Source organism: Gouania willdenowi, chromosome 1 (assembly GCF_900634775.1).
Source record: "Gouania willdenowi chromosome 1, fGouWil2.1, whole genome shotgun sequence".
Taxonomy (NCBI): domain Eukaryota; kingdom Metazoa; phylum Chordata; class Actinopteri; order Blenniiformes; family Gobiesocidae; genus Gouania; species Gouania willdenowi.
In genome coordinates, this window is record NC_041044.1 from 40,034,217 (window position 1) to 40,055,574 (window position 21,358).

At 32.1% G+C, this 21,358-nt stretch overlaps 1 protein-coding gene across 1 annotated transcript in view; it reads right to left on the bottom strand.

Moving 5' to 3' along the window:
- The window catches only part of LOC114462785 (neuronal acetylcholine receptor subunit alpha-7-like), a 46,275-nt gene extending 30,248 nt beyond the window's left edge, over positions 1–16,027 (bottom strand). Inside the window, exon 1 of the mRNA XM_028445777.1 lies at positions 15,954–16,027. Coding sequence (XP_028301578.1) covers positions 15,954–16,023 — 70 coding nt within the window. The 5' untranslated portion in view covers positions 16,024–16,027. The remainder of the gene's footprint in view (positions 1–15,953) is intronic.
- Positions 16,028–21,358: the final 5,331 nt, after the last annotated feature.

A 21,358-nucleotide genomic window follows, 5' to 3' on the forward strand; every position in this document is an offset into this window, starting at 1 on the left:
GTGTCATTTTGATGGTTTATTTCTGTTTTTATAGTCACAGCATAGAGAACAGAAACAAAGAAAGCCAAGTCCTTATTTTTTACACTTCCCACACTGCAGCAGCTGCCTTCAGGGCTACAAAACCCAATGAGACAGTAATCCAGTCTCCTTTAAAACCCTCATGGCCTTTATAAATCAGACAGGTCACACTGTCAGCCAACAACACAGAGGCCGTAAATTGATGCTAAACAAGCAATGTAGCAAATAGCCTCTGAGAATGTTAAATTGTTCTTTACATTAATCTTTAGAACCAGGCTTTTCAGGCAGCTGGATGAGGCCAGGCTCTTTCTTCAATAATAAAAACAATTTTATTTATCTGTCATTCATTTTCCCCAATTCTGTTTCAGAGATCTGTATCATTTCCACGTCAGTTTTCCCTTTCCCGTTTTGTTTCCGTCTTATCAGCTCTCCCAAATAAGTTGATAGATTTCTTTTTTAAACTTCCCCAAAACCCAGCCGAACATGTGTTAAAAACTTTTTTTTCTGAGATAAAGCAATCATAAGACCCTAAAAACTAGTTTAAATATGATGAGCACACTTAAACTGGGACGAAAATGCAGTAAGACTTGAAAAATTTGAAAAACACCCACTTTTCGGAGGTAAAGTTATAGTAAGGCATAAAAAATTAAAAAAAAATATTCTGAATTTTTTTTTTGGAGATAAGGCTATCATAAGACCCTAAAAACTAGTTCAAATATAATAAGCACGCTTAAACTGGGACGAAAATGCAGTAAGGCATGAAAAATATGAAAAACACCCACATTTCGGAGGCAAGGCTATAGTAAGACATACAAAATAAAAAAAAATATTTTGAATTTTTTTTTTTTTAGATAAGGCTATCATAAGACCCTAAAAACTAGTTCAAAGCTATAGTAAGGCATTCAAAATTACAAAAAATGTGACTTTTTTTTTCTGAGATAAGGCCATTTTGAGACCCTAAAAACTACTGCAAATATAATGCACATACTTAAACAGGGCTAAAGAAGGATTAGGGCACAAAAAACGCCTAAAATCCAAAATCACCCAAAATCAAAAGTAAGGCTATAGTAAGGCACATTTTTTTTAAAATTCCAAAAAAAAAAAAAAAATTGAGTTAAGACCATCATTCGACCCTTAAAACGACTGCAAATATAATGCACATACTTAAACAGGGCTAAAGAAGCATGAGGGCACAAAAAACGACAATAAACCAAAATCACCTAAATTTGGATTTAAGGCTAAAATTTAAAAAAAAAAAAAAATTGAGTTAAGACCATCATTAAACCCTTAAAACTACTGCAAATATAATGCACATACTTAAACAGGGCTAAAGAAGCATTAAGGCACAAAAAAAGACTGTAATCCAAAATCACCCAAAATCAAAAGTAAGGCTATAGTAAGGCATATTTTTTTTAAATTTCCAAAAAAAAAAATAATTGAGTTAAGACCATCATTAGACCCTTAAAACTACTGCAAATATAACGCACATACCTAAACAGGGCTAAGTAGGCATTAAGGCACAAAAAACGACTATAATCCAAAATCATACAAAATCAAAAGTAAGGCTATAGTAAGGCTTATTTTTCAAAAATTTAAAAAAAAAAAAAATTGAGTTAAGACCATCATTAGACCCTAAAAACTACTGCAAATATAATGCACATAATTAAACAGGGCTAAAGAAGCATTAAGGCACAAAAAACGACAATAAACCAAAAACACCCAGAATTGGAAGTAAGGCTATAGTAAGGCATATTTTTTAAAAATAAAAAAAAATAAAAAATTGAGTTAAGACCATAATTAAACCATTAAAACTACTGCAAATATAATGCACATAATTAAACAGGGCTAAAGAAGCATTAAGGCACAGAAAACGACAATAAACCAAAATCACCTAAATTTGGATTTAAGGCTATAGTAAGGCATATTTTTCAAAAATTTCCAAAAAAAAAAAAATTGAGTTAAGACCATCAATAGACCCTAAAAACTACTGCAAATATAATGCACATACTTAGACAGGGCTAAAGAAGCATTAAAGCACAAAAAACGACAATTATCCAAAATCACCCAAAATCAAAAGTAAGGCTATAGTAAGGCTTATTTTTAAAAAATTAAAAAAAAAAAAAAAATTGAGTTAATAACATCATTAGACCCTAAAAACTACTGCAAATATAATGCACATACTTAGACAGGGCTAAAGAAGCATTAAAGCACAAAAAACGACAATAAACCAAAAACACCCAGAATTGGAAGTAAGACTATAGTAAGGCATATTTTTTTAAAAATTCCAAAAAAAAAAAAAAATTGAGTTAAGACCATCATTAGACCCTAAAAACTACTGCAAATATAGTGCGCATACTTAAACAACGCTAAGAAAACAGTATGGCACAAAAAACTTCTATAATCCAAAATCACCCAAAATCAAAAGTAAGGCTATAGTAAGGCATATTTTTCAAAAATTTCCAAAAAATAAAAAAATTGAGTTAAGACCATCATTAGACCCTGAAAACTACTGCAAATATAATGCACATACTTAGACAGGGCTAAAGAAGCAGTAAAGCACAAAAAACGACAATAAACCAAAAACACCCAGAATTGGAAGTAAGACTATAGTAAGGCATATTTTTTAAAAATTTCAAAAAAAAAAAAAAAATTTGAGTTAAGGCTATCATTAGACCCTGAAAAATACTGCAAATATAATGCACATACTTAAACAAGGCTGAGAAAGCATTAAGGCACAAAAAACGACTATAATCCAAAATCACCCAAAATTGGAAGTAAGGCATATTTTTCGAAAATTTCCAAAAAAAAAAAAAAATTAGTTAAGACCATCATTAGACCCTAAAAACAACTGCAAATATAATGCACATACTTAGACAGGGCTAAAGAAGCATTAAAGCACAAAAAACGACAATTATCCAAAATCACCCACAATCAAAAGTAAGGCTATAGTAAGGCATATTTTTCAAAAATTTCCAAAAAAAAAAAAAATTGAGTTAAGACCATCATTAGACCCTAAAAACAACTGCAAATATAATGCACATACTTAAACAGGGCTAAAGAAACCTTAAGGCACAAAAAAGAATAAAATCCACAATCACCCAAATTTAGAAGTAAGGCTATAGTAAGGCATATTTTTTAAAAATTTAAAAAAAAAAAAAAAAATTGAGTTAAGACCATAATTAAACCCTTAAAACTACTGCAAATATAATGCACATACTTAAACAGGGCTAAAGAAGCATTAAGGCACAAAAAAAAACGACTATAATCCAAAATCACCCAAAATCAAAAGTAAGGCTATATAGTAAGGCATATTTTTCAAAAATTTCCAAAAAAAAAAAAAATTGAGCTAGGACCATCATTAGACCCTAAAAACAACTGCAAATATAATGCACATACTTAAACAGGGCTAAAGAAACCTTAAGGCACAAAAAAGAATAAAATCCACAATCACCCAAATTTAGAAGTAAGGCTATAGTAAGGCATATTTTTTAAAAATTTCAAAAAAAAAAAAAAAATTGAGTTAAGGCTATCATTAGACCCTGAAAAATACTGCAAATATAATGCACATACTTAGACAGGGCTAAAGAAGCATTAAAGCACAAAAAACGACAATAAACCAAAAACACCCAGAATTGGAAGTAAGGCTATAGTAAGGCTTTTTTTTTTCAAAAATTTCCAAAAAAAAAAAAATTAGTTAAGACCATCATTAGACCCTAAAAACAACTGCAAATATAATGCACATACTTAGACAGGGCTAAAGAAGCATTAAAGCACAAAAAACGACAATTATCCAAAATCACCCACAATCAAAAGTAAGGCTATAGTAAGGCATATTTTTTAAAAATTTAAAAAAAAAAAAAAAATTGAGTTAAGACCATAATTAAACCCTTAAAACTACTGCAAATATAATGCACATACTTAAACAGGGCTAAAGAAGCATTAAGGCACAAAAAAACGACTATAATCCAAAATCACCCAAAATCGGAAGTAAGACTATTGTAAGGCATATTTTTTTAAAATTTCCAAAAAAAAAAAAAAAAATTGAGTTAAGACCATCATTAGACCTTAAAAACTACTGCAAATATAATGCACATACTTAAACAAGGCTGAGAAAGCATTAAGGCACAAAAAACGACTATAATCCAAAATCACCCAAAATTGGAAGTAAGGCTATAGTAAGGCATATTTTTCGAAAATTTCCAAAAAAAAAAAAATTGAGTTAAGACCGTCAATAGACCCTAAAAACTACTGCAAATATAATGCACATACTTAAACAGGGCTAAAGAAGCATTAAGGCACAAAAAACGACAATAAACCAAAATCACCTGAATTTGGATTTAAGGCTATAGTAAGGCATATTTTTAAAAAAATTAAAAAAAAAAAAAAAATTGAGTTAAGACCATAATTAAACCCTTAAAACTACTGCAAATATAATGCACATACTTAAACAGGGCTAAAGAAACCTTAAGGCACAAAAAAGAATAAAATCCACAATCACCCAAATTTAGAAGTAAGGCTATAGTAAGGCATATTTTTTAAAAATTTCAAAAAAAAAAAAAAATTGAGTTAAGGCTATCATTAGACCCTGAAAAATACTGCAAATATAATGCACATACTTAAACAGGGCTAAAGAAGCATTAAGGCACAAAAAACGACAATAAACCAAAAACACCCAAAATTGGAAGTAAGGCTATAGTAAGGCATATTTTTCGAAAATTTCCAAAAAAAAAAAAAATTGAGTTAAGACCATCAATAGACCCTAAAAACTACTGCAAATATAGTGCACATACTTAAACAAGGCTAAGAAAGCAGTATGGCACAAAAAACGTCTATAATCCAAAATCACCCATATTCAAAAGTAAGAATATGTAAGAATAGGTAAGGCATATTTTTTTTAAATTTCCAAAAAAAAAAAAAAATTGAGCTAGGACCACCATTAGACCCTTAAAACTACTGCAAATATAATGCACATAATTAAACAGGGCTAAAGAAGCATTAAGGCACAAAAAACGACAATAAACCAAAATCGGGGCGGTGTTTAGCTCAGTGGGTAGAGCGCCCGCCCCATGTATAGAAGCTATAGCTCCTCACCTGCAGCGGGTCCAGGTTCGATTCCCGGCCTGGGACCCTTTCCTGCGTGTCATTCCCTGCTCTCTCTGACCCCCTTTCCTGTCAAGCAACTGTCATATAAAGGCCACTAGAGCCAAAAAAAATCCTTTAAAAAAAAAAAAAAAAAAAAAAAAAAAAAAAAAACCAAAATCACCTAAATTTGGATTTAAGGCTTTTTTTTCAAAAATTAAAAAAAAAAAAAAAATGAGTTAAGACCATCATTAGACCCTAAAAACTACTGCAAATATAATGCACATACTTAAACAGGGCTAAAGAAGCATTAAAGCACAAAAAACGACAATAAACCAAAAACACCCAGAATTGGAAGTAAGACTATAGTAAGGCATATTTTTTTAAAATTTCCACAAAAAAAAAAAAATTGAGTTAAGACCATAATTAAACCCTTAAAACTACTGCAAATATAATGCACATACTTAAACAGGGCTAAAGAAGCATTAAGGCACAAAAAACGACAATAAACCAAAATCACCTAAATTTGGATTTAAGGCTATAGTAAGGCATATTTAAAAAAAAAAAAAAAAATTGAGTTAAGACCATAATTAAACCCTTAAAACTACTGCAAATATAATGCACATACTTAAACAGGGCTAAAGAAGCATTAAGGCGCAAAAAAGGACTATATTCCAAAATCACCCAAAATCAAAAGTAAGGCTATAGTAAGGCTTTTTTTTTTCAAAAATTTCCAAAAAAAAAAAAATTAGTTAAGACCATCATTAGACCCTAAAAACAACTGCAAATATAATGCACATACTTAGACAGGGCTAAAGAAGCATTAAAGCACAAAAAACGACAATTATCCAAAATCACCCAAAATCAAAAGTAAGGCTATAGTACGGCATTTTTTTTTAAAATTTTCAAAAAAAAAAAAAAAATTGAGTTAAGACCACCATTAGACCCTAAAAACTACTGCAAATATAATGCACATACTTAGACAGGGCTAAAGAAGCATTAAAGCACAAAAAACGACAATAAACCAAAAACACCCAGAATTGGAAGTAAGACTATAGTAAGGCATATTTTTCAAAAATTTCCAAAAAAAAAAAAAATTGAGTTAAGACCATCAATAGACCCTAAAAACTACTGCAAATATAGTGCACATACTTAAACAACGCTAAGAAAACAGTATGGCACAAAAAACATCTATAATCCAAAATCACCCACAATCAAAAGAAAGGCTATAGTAAGGCATATTTTTCAAAAATTTCCAAAAAAAAAAAAAATTGAGTTAAGACCATCATTAGACCCTAAAAACTACTGCAAATATAATGCACATACTTAAACAGGGCTAAAGAAACCTTAAGGCACAAAAAAGAATAAAATCCACAATCACCCAAATTTAGAAGTAAGGCATATTTTTTAAAAATTTCAAAAAAAAAAAAAAAATTGAGTTAAGGCTATCATTAGACCCTAAAAACTACTGCAAATATAATGCACATACTTAAACAGGGCTAAAGAAGCATTAAGGCACAAAAAACGACAATGAACCAAAAACACCCAGAATTGGAAGTAAGGTTATAGTAAGACATATTTTTTTAAAATTTCCAAAAAAAAAAAAAAAATTGAGCTAGGACCACCATTAGACCCTTAAAACTACTGCAAATATAATGCACATACTTAAACAAGGCTGAGAAAGCATTAAGGCACAAAAAACGACTATAATCCAAAATCACCCAAAATTGGAAGTAAGGCTTTAGTAAGGCATATTTTTAAAAAATTTCCAAAAAAAAAAAAATTGAGTTAAGACCGTCAATAGACCCTAAAAACTACTGCAAATATAGTGCACATACTTAAACAGGGCTAAAGAAGCATTAAGGCACAAAAAACGACAATAAACCAAAATCACCTAAATTTGGATTTAAGGCTATAGTAAGGCATTTTTTTTTTAAATTTCCAAAAAAAAAAAAAAAATTAAGCTAGGACCACCATTAGACCCTTAAAACTACTGCAAATAGAATGCACATACTTAAACAGGGCTAAAGAAGCATTAAGGCACAAAAAACGACAATAAAACAAAATCACCTGAATTTGGATTTAAGGCTATCGTAAGGCATATTTTTAAAAAATTAAAAAAAAAAAAAAAATTGAGTTAAGACCATAATTAAACCCTTAAAACTACTGCAAATATAATGCACATACTTAAACAGGGCTAAAGAAGCATTAAGGCACAAAAAACGACTATAATCCAAAATCACCCAAAATTGGAAGTAAGGCTATAGTAAGGCATATTTTTTTTAAATTTCCAAAAAAAAAAAAAAATTGAGTTAAGACCATCATTAGACCTTAAAAACTACTGCAAATATAATGCACATACTTAAACAAGGCTGAGAAAGCATTAATGCACAAAAAACGACTATAATCCAAAATCACCCAAAATTGGAAGTAAGGCTATATAGTAAGGCATATTTTTCAAAAATTTCCAAAAAAAAAAAAAAATTGAGTTAAGACCATCAATAGACCCTAAAAACTACTGCAAATATAATGCACATACTTAGACAGGGCTAAAGAAGCATTAAAGCACAAAAAACGACAATAAACCAAAAACACCCAAAATTGGAAGTAAGGCTATAGTAAGGCATATTTTTCGAAAATTTCCAAAAAAAAAAAAAATTGAGTTAAGACCATCAATAGACCCTAAAAACTACTGCAAGTATAGTGCACATACTTAAACAAGGCTAAGAAAGCAGTATGGCACAAAAAACGTCTATAATCCAAAATCACCCATATTCAAAAGTAAGAATATGTAAGAATAGGTAAGGCATATTTTTTTAAAATTTCCAAAAAAAAAAAAAAAATTGAGCTAGGACCACCATTAGACCCTTAAAACTACTGCAAATATAATGCACATACTTAAACAAGGCTGAGAAAGCATTAAGGCACAAAAAACGACTATAATCCAAAATCACCCAAAATTGGAAGTAAGGCTATAGTAAGGCATATTTTTCAAAAATTTCCAAAAAAAAAAAAATTGAGTTAAGACCGTCAATAGACCCTAAAAACTACTGCAAATATAGTGCACATACTTAAACAGGGCTAAAGAAGCATTAAGGCACAAAAAACGACAATAAACCAAAATCACCTAAATTTGGATTTAAGGCTATAGTAAGGCATTTTTTTTTTTAAATTTCCAAAAAAAAAAAAAAAAATTAAGCTAGGACCACCATTAGACCCTTAAAACTACTGCAAATATAATGCACATACTTAAACAGGGCTAAAGAAGCATTAAGGCACAAAAAACGACAATAAAACAAAATCACCTGAATTTGGATTTAAGGCTATCGTAAGGCATATTTTTAAAAAATTAAAAAAAAAAAAAAAATTGAGTTAAGACCATAATTAAACCCTTAAAACTACTGCAAATATAATGCACATACTTAAACAGGGCTAAAGAAGCATTAAGGCACAAAAAACGACTATAATCCAAAATCACCCAAAATTGGAAGTAAGGCTATAGTAAGGCATATTTTTTTAAAATTTCCAAAAAAAAAAAAAAATTGAGTTAAGACCATCATTAGACCTTAAAAACTACTGCAAATATAATGCACATACTTAAACAAGGCTGAGAAAGCATTAAAGCACAAAAAACGACTATAATCCAAAATCACCCAAAATTGGAAGTAAGGCTATAGTAAGGCATATTTTTCAAAAATTTCCAAAAAAAAAAAAAATTGAGTTAAGACCATCAATAGACCCTAAAAACTACTGCAAATATAATGCACATACTTAGACAGGGCTAAAGAAGCATTAAAGCACAAAAAACGACAATAAACCAAAAACACCCAGAATTGGAAGTAAGACTATAGTAAGGCATATTTTTTTAAAATTTCCAAAAAAAAAAAAAAATTGAGTTAAGACCATCATTAGACCCTAAAAACTACTGCAAATATAGTGCGCATACTTAAACAACGCTAAGAAAACAGTATGGCACAAAAAACTTCTATAATCCAAAATCACCCAAAATCAAAAGTAAGGCTATGGTAAGGCATATTTTTCAAAAATTTCCAAAAAAAAAAAAAATTGAGTTAAGACCATCATTAGACCCTAAAAACAACTGCAAATATAATGCACATACTTAAACAGGGCTAAAGAAACCTTAAGGCACAAAAAACGACTATAATCCAAAATCACCCAAAATTGGAAGTAAGGCTATAGTAAGGCATATTTTTTTTAAATTTCCAAAAAAAAAAAAAAATTGAGTTAAGACCATCATTAGACCTTAAAAACTACTGCAAATATAATGCACATACTTAAACAAGGCTGAGAAAGCATTAATGCACAAAAAACGACTATAATCCAAAATCACCCAAAATTGGAAGTAAGGCTATATAGTAAGGCATATTTTTCAAAAATTTCCAAAAAAAAAAAAAATTGAGTTAAGACCATCAATAGACCCTAAAAACTACTGCAAATATAATGCACATACTTAGACAGGGCTAAAGAAGCATTAAAGCACAAAAAACGACAATAAACCAAAAACACCCAAAATTGGAAGTAAGGCTATAGTAAGGCATATTTTTCGAAAATTTCCAAAAAAAAAAAAAAATTGAGTTAAGACCATCAATAGACCCTAAAAACTACTGCAAGTATAGTGCACATACTTAAACAAGGCTAAGAAAGCAGTATGGCACAAAAAACGTCTATAATCCAAAATCACCCATATTCAAAAGTAAGAATATGTAAGAATAGGTAAGGCATATTTTTTTAAAATTTCCAAAAAAAAAAAAAAATTGAGCTAGGACCACCATTAGACCCTTAAAACTACTGCAAATATAATGCACATACTTAAACAAGGCTGAGAAAGCATTAAGGCACAAAAAACGACTATAATCCAAAATCACCCAAAATTGGAAGTAAGGCTATAGTAAGGCATATTTTTCAAAAATTTCCAAAAAAAAAAAAATTGAGTTAAGACCGTCAATAGACCCTAAAAACTACTGCAAATATAGTGCACATACTTAAACAGGGCTAAAGAAGCATTAAGGCACAAAAAACGACAATAAACCAAAATCACCTAAATTTGGATTTAAGGCTATAGTAAGGCATTTTTTTTTTTAAATTTCCAAAAAAAAAAAAAAAAATTAAGCTAGGACCACCATTAGACCCTTAAAACTACTGCAAATATAATGCACATACTTAAACAGGGCTAAAGAAGCATTAAGGCACAAAAAAACGACAATAAAACAAAATCACCTAAATTTGGATTTAAGGCTATAGTAAGGCATATTTTTAAAAAAAAAAAAAAAATTGAGTTAAGACCATAATTAAACCCTTAAAACTACTGCAAATATAATGCACATACTTAAACAGGGCTAAAGAAGCATTAAGGCACAAAAAACGACTATAATCCAAAATCACCCAAAATTGGAAGTAAGGCTATAGTAAGGCATATTTTTTTAAAATTTCCAAAAAAAAAAAAAAATTGAGTTAAGACCATCATTAGACCTTAAAAACTACTGCAAATATAATGCACATACTTAAACAAGGCTGAGAAAGCATTAATGCACAAAAAACGACTATAATCCAAAATCACCCAAAATTGGAAGTAAGGCTATATAGTAAGGCATATTTTTCAAAAATTTCCAAAAAAAAAAAAAAATTGAGTTAAGACCATCAATAGACCCTAAAAACTACTGCAAATATAATGCACATACTTAGACAGGGCTAAAGAAGCATTAAAGCACAAAAAACGACAATAAACCAAAAACACCCAGAATTGGAAGTAAGACTATAGTAAGGCATATTTTTTTAAAATTTCCAAAAAAAAAAAAAAATTGAGTTAAGACCATCATTAGACCCTAAAAACTACTGCAAATATAGTGCGCATACTTAAACAACGCTAAGAAAACAGTATGGCACAAAAAACTTCTATAATCCAAAATCACCCAAAATCAAAAGTAAGGCTATGGTAAGGCATATTTTTCAAAAATTTCCAAAAAAAAAAAAAATTGAGTTAAGACCATCATTAGACCCTAAAAACAACTGCAAATATAATGCATATACTTAAACAGGGCTAAAGAAACCTTAAGGCACAAAAAAGAATAAAATCCACAATCACCCAAATTTAGAAGTAAGGCTATAGTAAGGCATATTTTTTAAAAATTTCAAAAAAAAAAAAAAATTGAGTTAAGGCTATCATTAGACCCTGAAAAATACTGCAAATATAATGCACATACTTAAACAGGGCTAAAGAAGCATTAAGGCACAAAAAACGACAATAAACCAAAAACACCCAGGATTGGAAGTAAGACTATAGTAAGGCATATTTTTTTTAAATTAAAAAAAAAAAAAAAAAATTGAGCTAGGACCACCATTAGACCCTTAAAACTACTGCAAATATGATGCACATACTTAAACAAGGCTGAGAAAGCATTAAGGCACAAAAAACGACTATAATCCAACATCACCCAAAATTGGAAGAAAGGCTATAGTAAGGCATATTTTTCGAAAATTTCCAAAAAAAAAAAAAATTGAGTTAAGACCATCAATAGACCCTAAAAACTACTGCAAATATAGTGCACATACTTAAACAAGGCTAAGAAAGCAGTATGGCACAAAAAACGTCTATAATCCAAAATCACCCATATTCAAAAGTAAGAATATGTAAGAATAGGTAAGGCATATTTTTTTCTAAATTTCCAAAAAAAAAAAAAATTGAGCTAGGACCACCATTAGACCCTTAAAACTACTGCAAATATAATGCACATACTTAAACAAGGCTGAGAAAGCATTAAGGCACAAAAAACGACTATAATCCAAAATCACCCAAAATTGGAAGTAAGGCTATAGTAAGGCATATTTTTAAAAAATTTCCAAAAAAAAAAAAAATTGAGTTAAGACCATCAATAGACCCTAAAAACTACTGCAAATATAGTGCACATACTTAAACAACGCTAAGAAAACAGTATGGCACAAAAAACGTCTATAATCCAAAATCACCCAAAATCAAAAGTAAGGCTATAGTAAGGCATATTTTTCAAAAATTTCCAAAAAAAAAAAAAATTGAGTTAAGACCATCATTAGACCCTAAAAACAACTGCAAATATAATGCACATACTTAGACAGGGCTAAAGAAACCTTAAGGCACAAAAAAGAATAAAATCCACAATCACCCAAATTTAGAAGTAAGGCTATAGTAAGGCATATTTTTTTAAAATTTCAAAAAAAAAAAAAAAAATTGAGTTAAGGCTATCATTAGACCCTAAAAACTACTGCAAATATAATGCACATACTTAAACAGGGCTAAAGAAGCAAAAGGCTACTATATTTCATTCTGATTGCATTAACAACCTAATATACTTCAATTTCAGAGCCCATTACAGTCCTCCATGACTAAAGCCTAACTGCATTATACAGTAAGGAAAAAAAGAGACAAAAAAATGAATTTTCTTTTTTTAATGCTGTAATGCTATAGGGGCAGATATGAAGATTTGAAACAAATTTAGCTTATGAGGCGTTCAACCTTGGACCAGTAAGACTTCAAAGCTTTACTCAAGACAATATTTGTGATTTAATTTTTTTTTTATCACACAGCAATATGCTCACAAGACAGATGTAACAAATATGTGTGTTACTGAGCTTCCACAGAACATTTAGATCACAATGCAATAGAATAGATACAGTCACACGTTGGCCTAACAGGGGACTTTACATTTTCAAACTGTGATTCTTTGCAGGTTGAAAAGGACAGTGTTTTGCTCGACACCATTTCTGTTTGTTTTCTTCCAGGTGTTTTCTGTGATATCACCTCAATACGCAAGACATTCAATTTCAGCTGGATTCAGATCTTTCAGTGAATGCACCAAAATGTTTTGGAAGTCACTTTTTGGGGACAAACACAAGTAATCACCGTAAAAAAGAAGTAAAAACACAAATAGGCATCCGTCTACAGCATTGTTTCTCAAACAGGGGTAAGTGTACCCATAGGGGTATGTGATGGCACTACAGGGGGTACTTGAGAGAGAAAAAGTATAACATTTACAAATGAAAACTATGAAAAACATGGGGTTTTATACTTTATGCTATTTTTTGTTAAAATGATAATTGTAATAATGATGATGGAAATGATGTTGATTAGAACATGAACTGAAAATGCAATTGGTCAGTCCTGGTTCCACACCATGCGGGAGATGACCAAAAATGATTAAAACTAAAGAATACATTCATTCAGGAGGCACTAAATACAGTTTCTTTCCACTTATTTACAAAATGAGAATTTTTGTAATTGTGTGTTAACACTAAATGACAGAAAAAATATAAATTATTGTGTAAAATCCAGTTGTGGATATCTCAAATTCACCAATTTAATGAAACTCCACAATAATTTTAGGGGCTCGCTGTTTTCCTTTGTTTATATTACATGAATGCAGTCATTTTTAATTGCAAATTGTGGAAAGAACGCTCAATTTTTCCAAACAATTACGCAAAAACTGGTAACAAAATCAATATTTTTGAAGTGAATTGAACTGATTGTTGAGGAAGAAGGCAGAATCATAATCTAATCTGAGTGTAGGCTTCACTTCCTGCCAGGTTGTCCAGGACGGTCGGGTAATGTAGAAACTATATATAAAAAATAGTTTTAAGCACCTGCAGTTTGATCAACAAAATGGTTTTAAAATGTAATGATACAGTACATCATTATATGCCGTTAAATTCAGGTCCCCATCAATAGAAAGGAACAAACAGCAGCCAGTGATTTACAAGGAAATCACTAAACGATTTGCTGCTGAAAGGCCTTTACAAAATGGTAAAAAAATAAAAAAATAAAAAATAACCCTGCACAGTTATCTATAGACTTTGGATCCTATATTCTCCGCTCTTGTTGGATGGTGTAAATAATGTAGCCTTACTCATTGTTCTACTCTTTACATTACCATATATTAGCCACTGCAGTTCATCACTTAGCTCTAAGCTAACAAGGGAAATAGCCTGAAAGCGTTTAGCTCATTACTTCACCTGATAATAATGCTCATCGGAATGCAGAAACAGATTAAATATTGATTAGCCTCAGGCAATCAGAAATTCTAGACTCTTAAAGCTTTAAAATGGAATAACATTAAAGCAGCTGAATATTAATTATTTCTAAATGATTGAAACATTTGGTGAAGCTAAAGGACATTGGTTCACATTAAGCTGTTCACAGACACTCCAAACTCACACTCCTGCATATTTCAGAGAGATAAAGGCGACTCTTTAGTGGTCGACCAGTGACAGGGTTGGAGTTTTGGGTTTGATATGGAACTGGGAGCATTGATACTAAATGATAAATTGACTTGATTTATATAGCACTTTATCCCCACACTGAAGTAGTCTCAGCGCACTTTACAATATCGACTCATTCACACATTCACAAGCCAAAAAGACAGAGCTGCCATGCAAGGCACTGGGTTCAGTGTCTTCGACTCATAGACATAGACTGGGATCGAATCCCCAATTTAGAAAATAAGATCTGTAACTTTTTTTTACATTTTTTACCACTTATAAGCCATATACATTAAATAAGTTATAAAACTACATTATATAACTTATACGTTATTAATAAGACACATGTTCATAAGACAAGGGCTGTGTTCGAAATCACATACTAACATACTACTCATACTAAGTCTTCACATTAGATAGTATGAAAAGATAAGAGTACATAAGAAATACCATGATGTATACTATATCGAGTAATTTAGTATTTAGTAATACACGGTGGGCACATGGTGGGAACATCCCCTTTTCAAAACAAAAGGATCCGTTCTTGTCTTCCATTAGTATTTTAACGCTTTTGTGAATAATTTAATCAATCTATTCATTTCAATTCAACTTTATTTATATAGCGCAAATTACAACAGTCATCTCAAAGCGCTTAACAAAAAAATAGAGTCAATAGTAAGAAAGAAAGAACACAACAAGATCCACATGAACAAGCATTTAGCGACAGTGGGAAGAACTAACTCCCTCTTTTTTATCGGAAGAAATCTCCTATGAAACTAGTCACTGAAGTTTGTTTTTCTTGCTTTTAAGGTTGTTGTTTTTTTTTCAAATATATTTTTTATTCATTTTATTCAGTTTGTTCAATGGCATTATGTTTAAGTTAAGCTAGTGGCTTTTGTTTTAATTTGATTAATAAACATTATTGTTCAGGGTCTTCTTATTTATTTATTGTTTATTTTATTCAAATGGGGGAATATTCTTATGTTTAAGATTAAAGTGTGCATCATTATTTGAGTAATATTGACAAAATAAGTAATAAAAGTATGTATGATTTGTGATTGATCAATCCATCCATCAACACTTCAATATCAGATAAATGTTTTCAATTGTGCCTGTGCTAAAGTCAAACATGGACAGTAGCTCCAAGTGTAAAACACGAGTAATGCGAAAATATCAGTGTAGTGCAATTAAAAACTGTTTCACATGAATCCATGAATGTATCTTCGTTCCACTGACACACATTTGGTTATCTATGAACAGTTTTTCTGGTCACCAACAGAAAGCTTGTCTCATTGTGGTCCAGATGTTCAGAGCAGATGTGCATGCCTAAAGCTTGAAACACAGTGTTGGGGAACTAAATAAACTACAGCTGATTGTAGACGTAGATAAATAGGTAACTGTCATCAGCTTATACAGGGAAAAATGTGCAAAGACATTTCACACCAAAAAAAAAATCAATATACAACTATTCTCCCAGAAAGGATTGATGTGGGAGAAAAGCAGACAAATGCAGGTGATGACAGCAAACAGAAGAAGAATGCACAGCTGCAACTCTCCATCCTCTCCATCCTCTGAGTGTTAAACACAGAGTGAAAACTAAATGGACGCACCTTGACAGCAGAGAGTCGCCCAGAGGTAAAGTCCACACAGTAAATATCCAGCGCGCTTTGGAAGATCCATGTCCCTCCACAACAGGCAGAGGATGACAAAGTTAGAGGGAGTGCAGCTCTGTCTGCTTCTCTCTCCCTTAACACACACATAGACATACACACACTCCTCTCTCTCTCTCCTCCCTACTGGATGATGGAGTGGACGCGCACGGGTCTCCATCTCCTTCAGAGTCGCTCCTGATTTAGATGTGCTCTTACGCCAAACATCTCTGCATCTCTGCCTGTTTTCCGTTGCCTCAGATTAATAGTGAATAATTTTGGACAAATCAAGAATAAAGTCAAAATATCAAGAATATAGTTGAAATGTCGAGATTAAAGTCGAAATGTCAAGAATAAAGTCGAATCTACGGAAGCTGACGAAGGCCGATTCACCATATAACAACAAACAGCAGATCGTGGCCGTCTACAAAATGCTGTGTATTGATGAATGTGTTAAACTATACTTTAAAGTTGGGTTTAAAAAAAAAGAGAGATTATTTTTCTTTTACCTCATAAACATGATGTTGTAATCTCTTTAAGGAAATTGAGGAGATATTGCCAAAAACTTAGTCTTTTCAGAAGAAACAAGTCTCCGAGCTGAAAAGCACATACCACGTTCCCGAGAATTCAGTGAAATGACTCGGTTCCACCAAGTAAAACAAATGAAATTGTGCAACCTAAAATCAAAATCCACGTTGAATTGCTTTTGAAACGATATATCACATGACTATGTTCGGATAAATTTTGAAATTACAGGAAAAGGGTATTGTATTTGGAGTATATTTTTGAAAATTCAACTTTAATCTCGTCTTTCTGACTTTAATCTCACCATTATATTGCAACTATATTCTTGACATTTCAACTTTATTCTTGACATTTTGACTATATCCGTAATCCGCATTCGTAGATTCCTCACATCATTCCTCTGCATCTTTTGTTTTATTGGTGATGACGAACAAAGTGCACAAACAATCAGTGCACAGGTGTGTCGAACAGAGGGCGACAAGCCCTGCACACTTGACTTTGAGAAACTTAAAAACAGAAAGAAAGAAAGCAAAAACTCCCAGGACACATTTGTTTAACTTAACTTTGACTTCTCTTCAACTTGCCACAATCTTTTCATTTAAATAAGATAGGAATGTCCTTCTACCAAAGGACGACATCAGAGGAAAACAAACTTTGTCTTCTCCTGACAGGAGATTCTGCATACATTTTTCATTCTCCTGCATATGAAAAACCGAGTATTTGATAGACACCCTTGATACCATATAGTAAATATAGGAGTATCAGTGTCCCCATACAACATGTATCCTTCGGATACAATTCTGATTTTGCAGCCTTATTGGCTGATTCCGATATACTACCAGTTCAATACAAACAAATATTATACAAGTGCTGGTCATATAATTAGAATGGCATGAAAAAGTTGATTTATTTCAGTTATTCCATTCAAAAAGTGAAACTTGTACAATGTACAGACTGACATATTTCAAGTGTTTATTTATTTTAATGTTGATGATTATAACTGACAACTAATGAAAACTCCATATTCAGTATCTCAGAAAATTAGAATAATGTGGAGAGATTCAATATTAAAGACACCTGGTGCCCTGCAATGGCCTTTAAATGGTCTCCAGTCTAGTTCTGTAAGCTACACAATCATGAGGAAGACTGCTGACCTGACAGTTGTCCAAATCACTAAAGAGGCTGGCTGTTCACAGAGTTCTGTGTCCAAGCACATTAATAGAGAGGCAAAGGGAAGGAAAACATGTGATAGGAAAAAGTGTACAAGCAATAGGGATAACCACACCCTGGATAGGCTCATATTTTTCATGTTCATACTTCAGTTGGCCAACATTTCTAGAAATCTTTCTTTTGTATTGATCTTAAGTAACATTCTAATTTTCTGAGATACAGAATTTGGGATTTTCAATAGTTGTCAGTTATAATCATCAAAATTAAAATGAAATAAGCATTTGAATAATATCAGTCTGTGTGTAATGAATGAATATAATACACAAGTTTCCCTTTTTGTATGGAATTACTGAAATAAATCAACTTTTTCATGATATTCTAATTAAATGACCAGCACCTGTACATAGTTTTACTTATTTTGTACTGTGGAATGTTTGAAAAGGTTTGTTCAAGTGATATTAGTCAGAGAACAATAGTCAGCAACATTATGGATGAGAAAAACTGACCTATTTATCATTAACCAATGGTTTACATACATTTTACCTTAAACATTATAATATTCTATAATTTAATAAAAATAAATTAAAAGAACCTGAAAAAGAACCTCAATAAATCCGATAAAAACAGGATTATGTAGTGGAAACTTTGGATCCCATGCTCTCAGGAATTCATTTTATTGAAAATGCCATCTTGGATGCTTATCCTCTCATAGAGGTTTTTACTGATCAATAAAAATTGTCTTTACAACATGAGTGACTCATGCGTCACGGTGACAGCTTTTACTTTCCAAACTTTCAAAATGCACCAAAGGTATTAAAGTTAAGAAAAGAAAAAAGGGCTTTCCTTTCTGCATATTGAAACCTGATGGTGAGTTCTGTATTTGAGTCTGGAGTGTGAAATGTGCACACCTGAGCATGAATATTTGTTTTCAATTTTTCAAACGAAGTTTGATATTTGAGTGCACAATCCATTAAAGCCTGACACCCCTTTTCCCATCAGTAAACAGTTTTTATGGAGCCTCGACTTATAACAGGAAAGGCAACATCTTTGCTGCTCCATTGAGCTGCTTTTGAGTCGCTCTGTCACTGCAACCTAAATATGAAGCCTCTGCAGTATGAGGTAAAAATAATAAAGCTTAAGTTGTAAACATTTTACTGCTACATGTGACTACAGTGCAACAAGGAGAAAGGGAGAGACTGCAGGATCATAAACACAAATAAGAGGTAAAAGGCTAGCAAGGGTAGAATACATAAATGCTAATACGAGCATTGTGAAAGTTACTTACAGTATGTCAGCATCTTTTTTTTGGCATTGATGCATTCATTTGTTGGCTTGTGTTTACTAAAAACAGAAGAGGATCTTTTAGAACAGACCCCTTTTCTATGTGAATAATCAAAAACAAATCAATTTAACCCTCCTCTTATCCTCAAATATTACTAACACATTTTATCCTAGGGGTCAATCTGACCTCAGAGATATTTGCCTCTAGAAAATGATTTTCAGAAAACTGTTGACCAAGTGTTTGTGTCAGGCACTTTGTCTATTTGTTGAATACATACATGACCCCTCGATAATGGAACATTGACCTGTTCTCAGGCCACACTTTGAAATTAGACATAATTTATCTTGAATATTTTTCATCCAAATCTTCTCAAATTTACTGACAACATTAATGACCACAAGATGAATAACTCTATTGGTTGCGGTGATGATAGGACCTTTCCTGCAGCGCCACCATCGGGTCAAATGTTCAGTTTTAGAGTTAAAAGATTTGGATTAAAGATTTTCAAGATACATTCATTTGTGGTGCACATTCATGACTCTCACAGAATGAAAGATATCAAATGATAAATGTTAAATGGGGTCAAATTGACCCCAAGGATAAAACGAGGGTTAAACTTAACAGCTAATATCAGCTTTTCTGTTTGACTTTAAGATTTAGTTTATTCACAAAAAGACATCATGTGTGCATCCATAACTACTGGGACATCTGAGCGTTTCTCTGCAAGCAGCTGTGCATGTGATGAGCCAAGTTGGCTGAGCGCTGTAGCCTACCACGTTAGCATTAGCATTAGCATGCACCACTGCATTTATCTATTCTTAACACAGCATGGCAGCCATCCAGCGAGATGTATTGTGCCGCTTGTGGATAATTGTGCATTTAGCATATTGCACGTGGTAATTATTTCTAACAAGATGTTAGCCTGACCCTCACCTCAGTCTGTCTGTATTAATCTTTTTAATTTATTTTTTTATTTGAGTGGGACAGTGTGCATTCATGTACAGCCAAAGTTGTAAAGACACCGGATTTATCTAAACGCTCATTTCCATCCGTAGTCCCATGGTGCAGTGGGTAGAAGCAGACACATAATATAAAAAGCTAAACATACACGACTAACTCCACAACAATATACTATAATAGAGGGTTTTCACCTACATCACATTCTGGGCAGTAACCCAGATGTGCAGCCATATTGGAGGCACTCGGAGGAAAACACTCTGGTGGATAAATGTCCAAAAACACAGAAAAGCTCCCTAAAATGAGTTATACAGTAGATGCAAAGGCATACAGGGATGGACTTGGTCTGCAGAAAAGGCCTGATATTTGGAGAAGTTACAGTTTATTGGTGGTGCAGATCCATACGAGTTGGCTTCCTCGTCTTAGATCAATGACGACCCAGAGAGTCTTCCATCTATTGCGTATCCTGATATGATCAACTATCTGGTTTTAACCCAAACACAATCTGGGTCATTCTTTTGATAAAGGTCAGACCTTTTACCTGGAATACAATGAGAAATACAACACATTTTAGCTCTACATTTTAACAACTGTGTTGCTACTGTAGGCTATTAAATGTGATTATATTAAGTCATTAATGCCACATGCAGTAGCTTGATATTATTATCATCATCACACTATAAAATTAGTAAAGAGCCGCTGCTGGCAACCATTCACTTACCTGACAAGAAATGGACCAAACAAATTTGGATGTTGTCCAGATTTTTGCCTCGTAGATCCCACAAGCACCTACTTTCCTCTGATAACTTTTGACATCGCTCTCCATGATTTGTTATACCTTTTGGCAGTCTATAAAACTCTCAATGTTTTTCATGTTCTGACTGATTGGTAGAGTCAAAAACACGCCAATAATTCACCATTTCCTTTCGTTCAACGTTCGGGATCTGCTTTGTTTACTTGCTCAATACCTCCAATATGGCGACTTTCAGTTTGATGACGCGGTGATGACGCTCCGTGAAAACCTTCTACACACAGTGACAGTGTTGTGAAAAATACAAACACAGCAGACATAATCAGATAATACATTATATAAATACACTTATCCTATTTAAATGCTCGAATAAAGCCTATTAACAAATATTTCAGCACATGTAGACACCAGAGTATGGCTGGGTGATATATCGAGATTCAAGATATATTGAGTTTCATATTTTGGCGATATAGAAAATTACAAGATAGCCTATATATATATATATATATAATTTATAGCTTATTTTGTTTTAAAACATTTGTCGCTGCTTTCACTACTATTCAGAACAGCATTAAAAGCAAAGTTAGATAGATTTCTGAGTGCATCCTAAACCAAGCCTTCCCCTAAACAAGCCACACTACAGAACTCACTCACACATGCTGTCCATAATTGGAGAAAAAG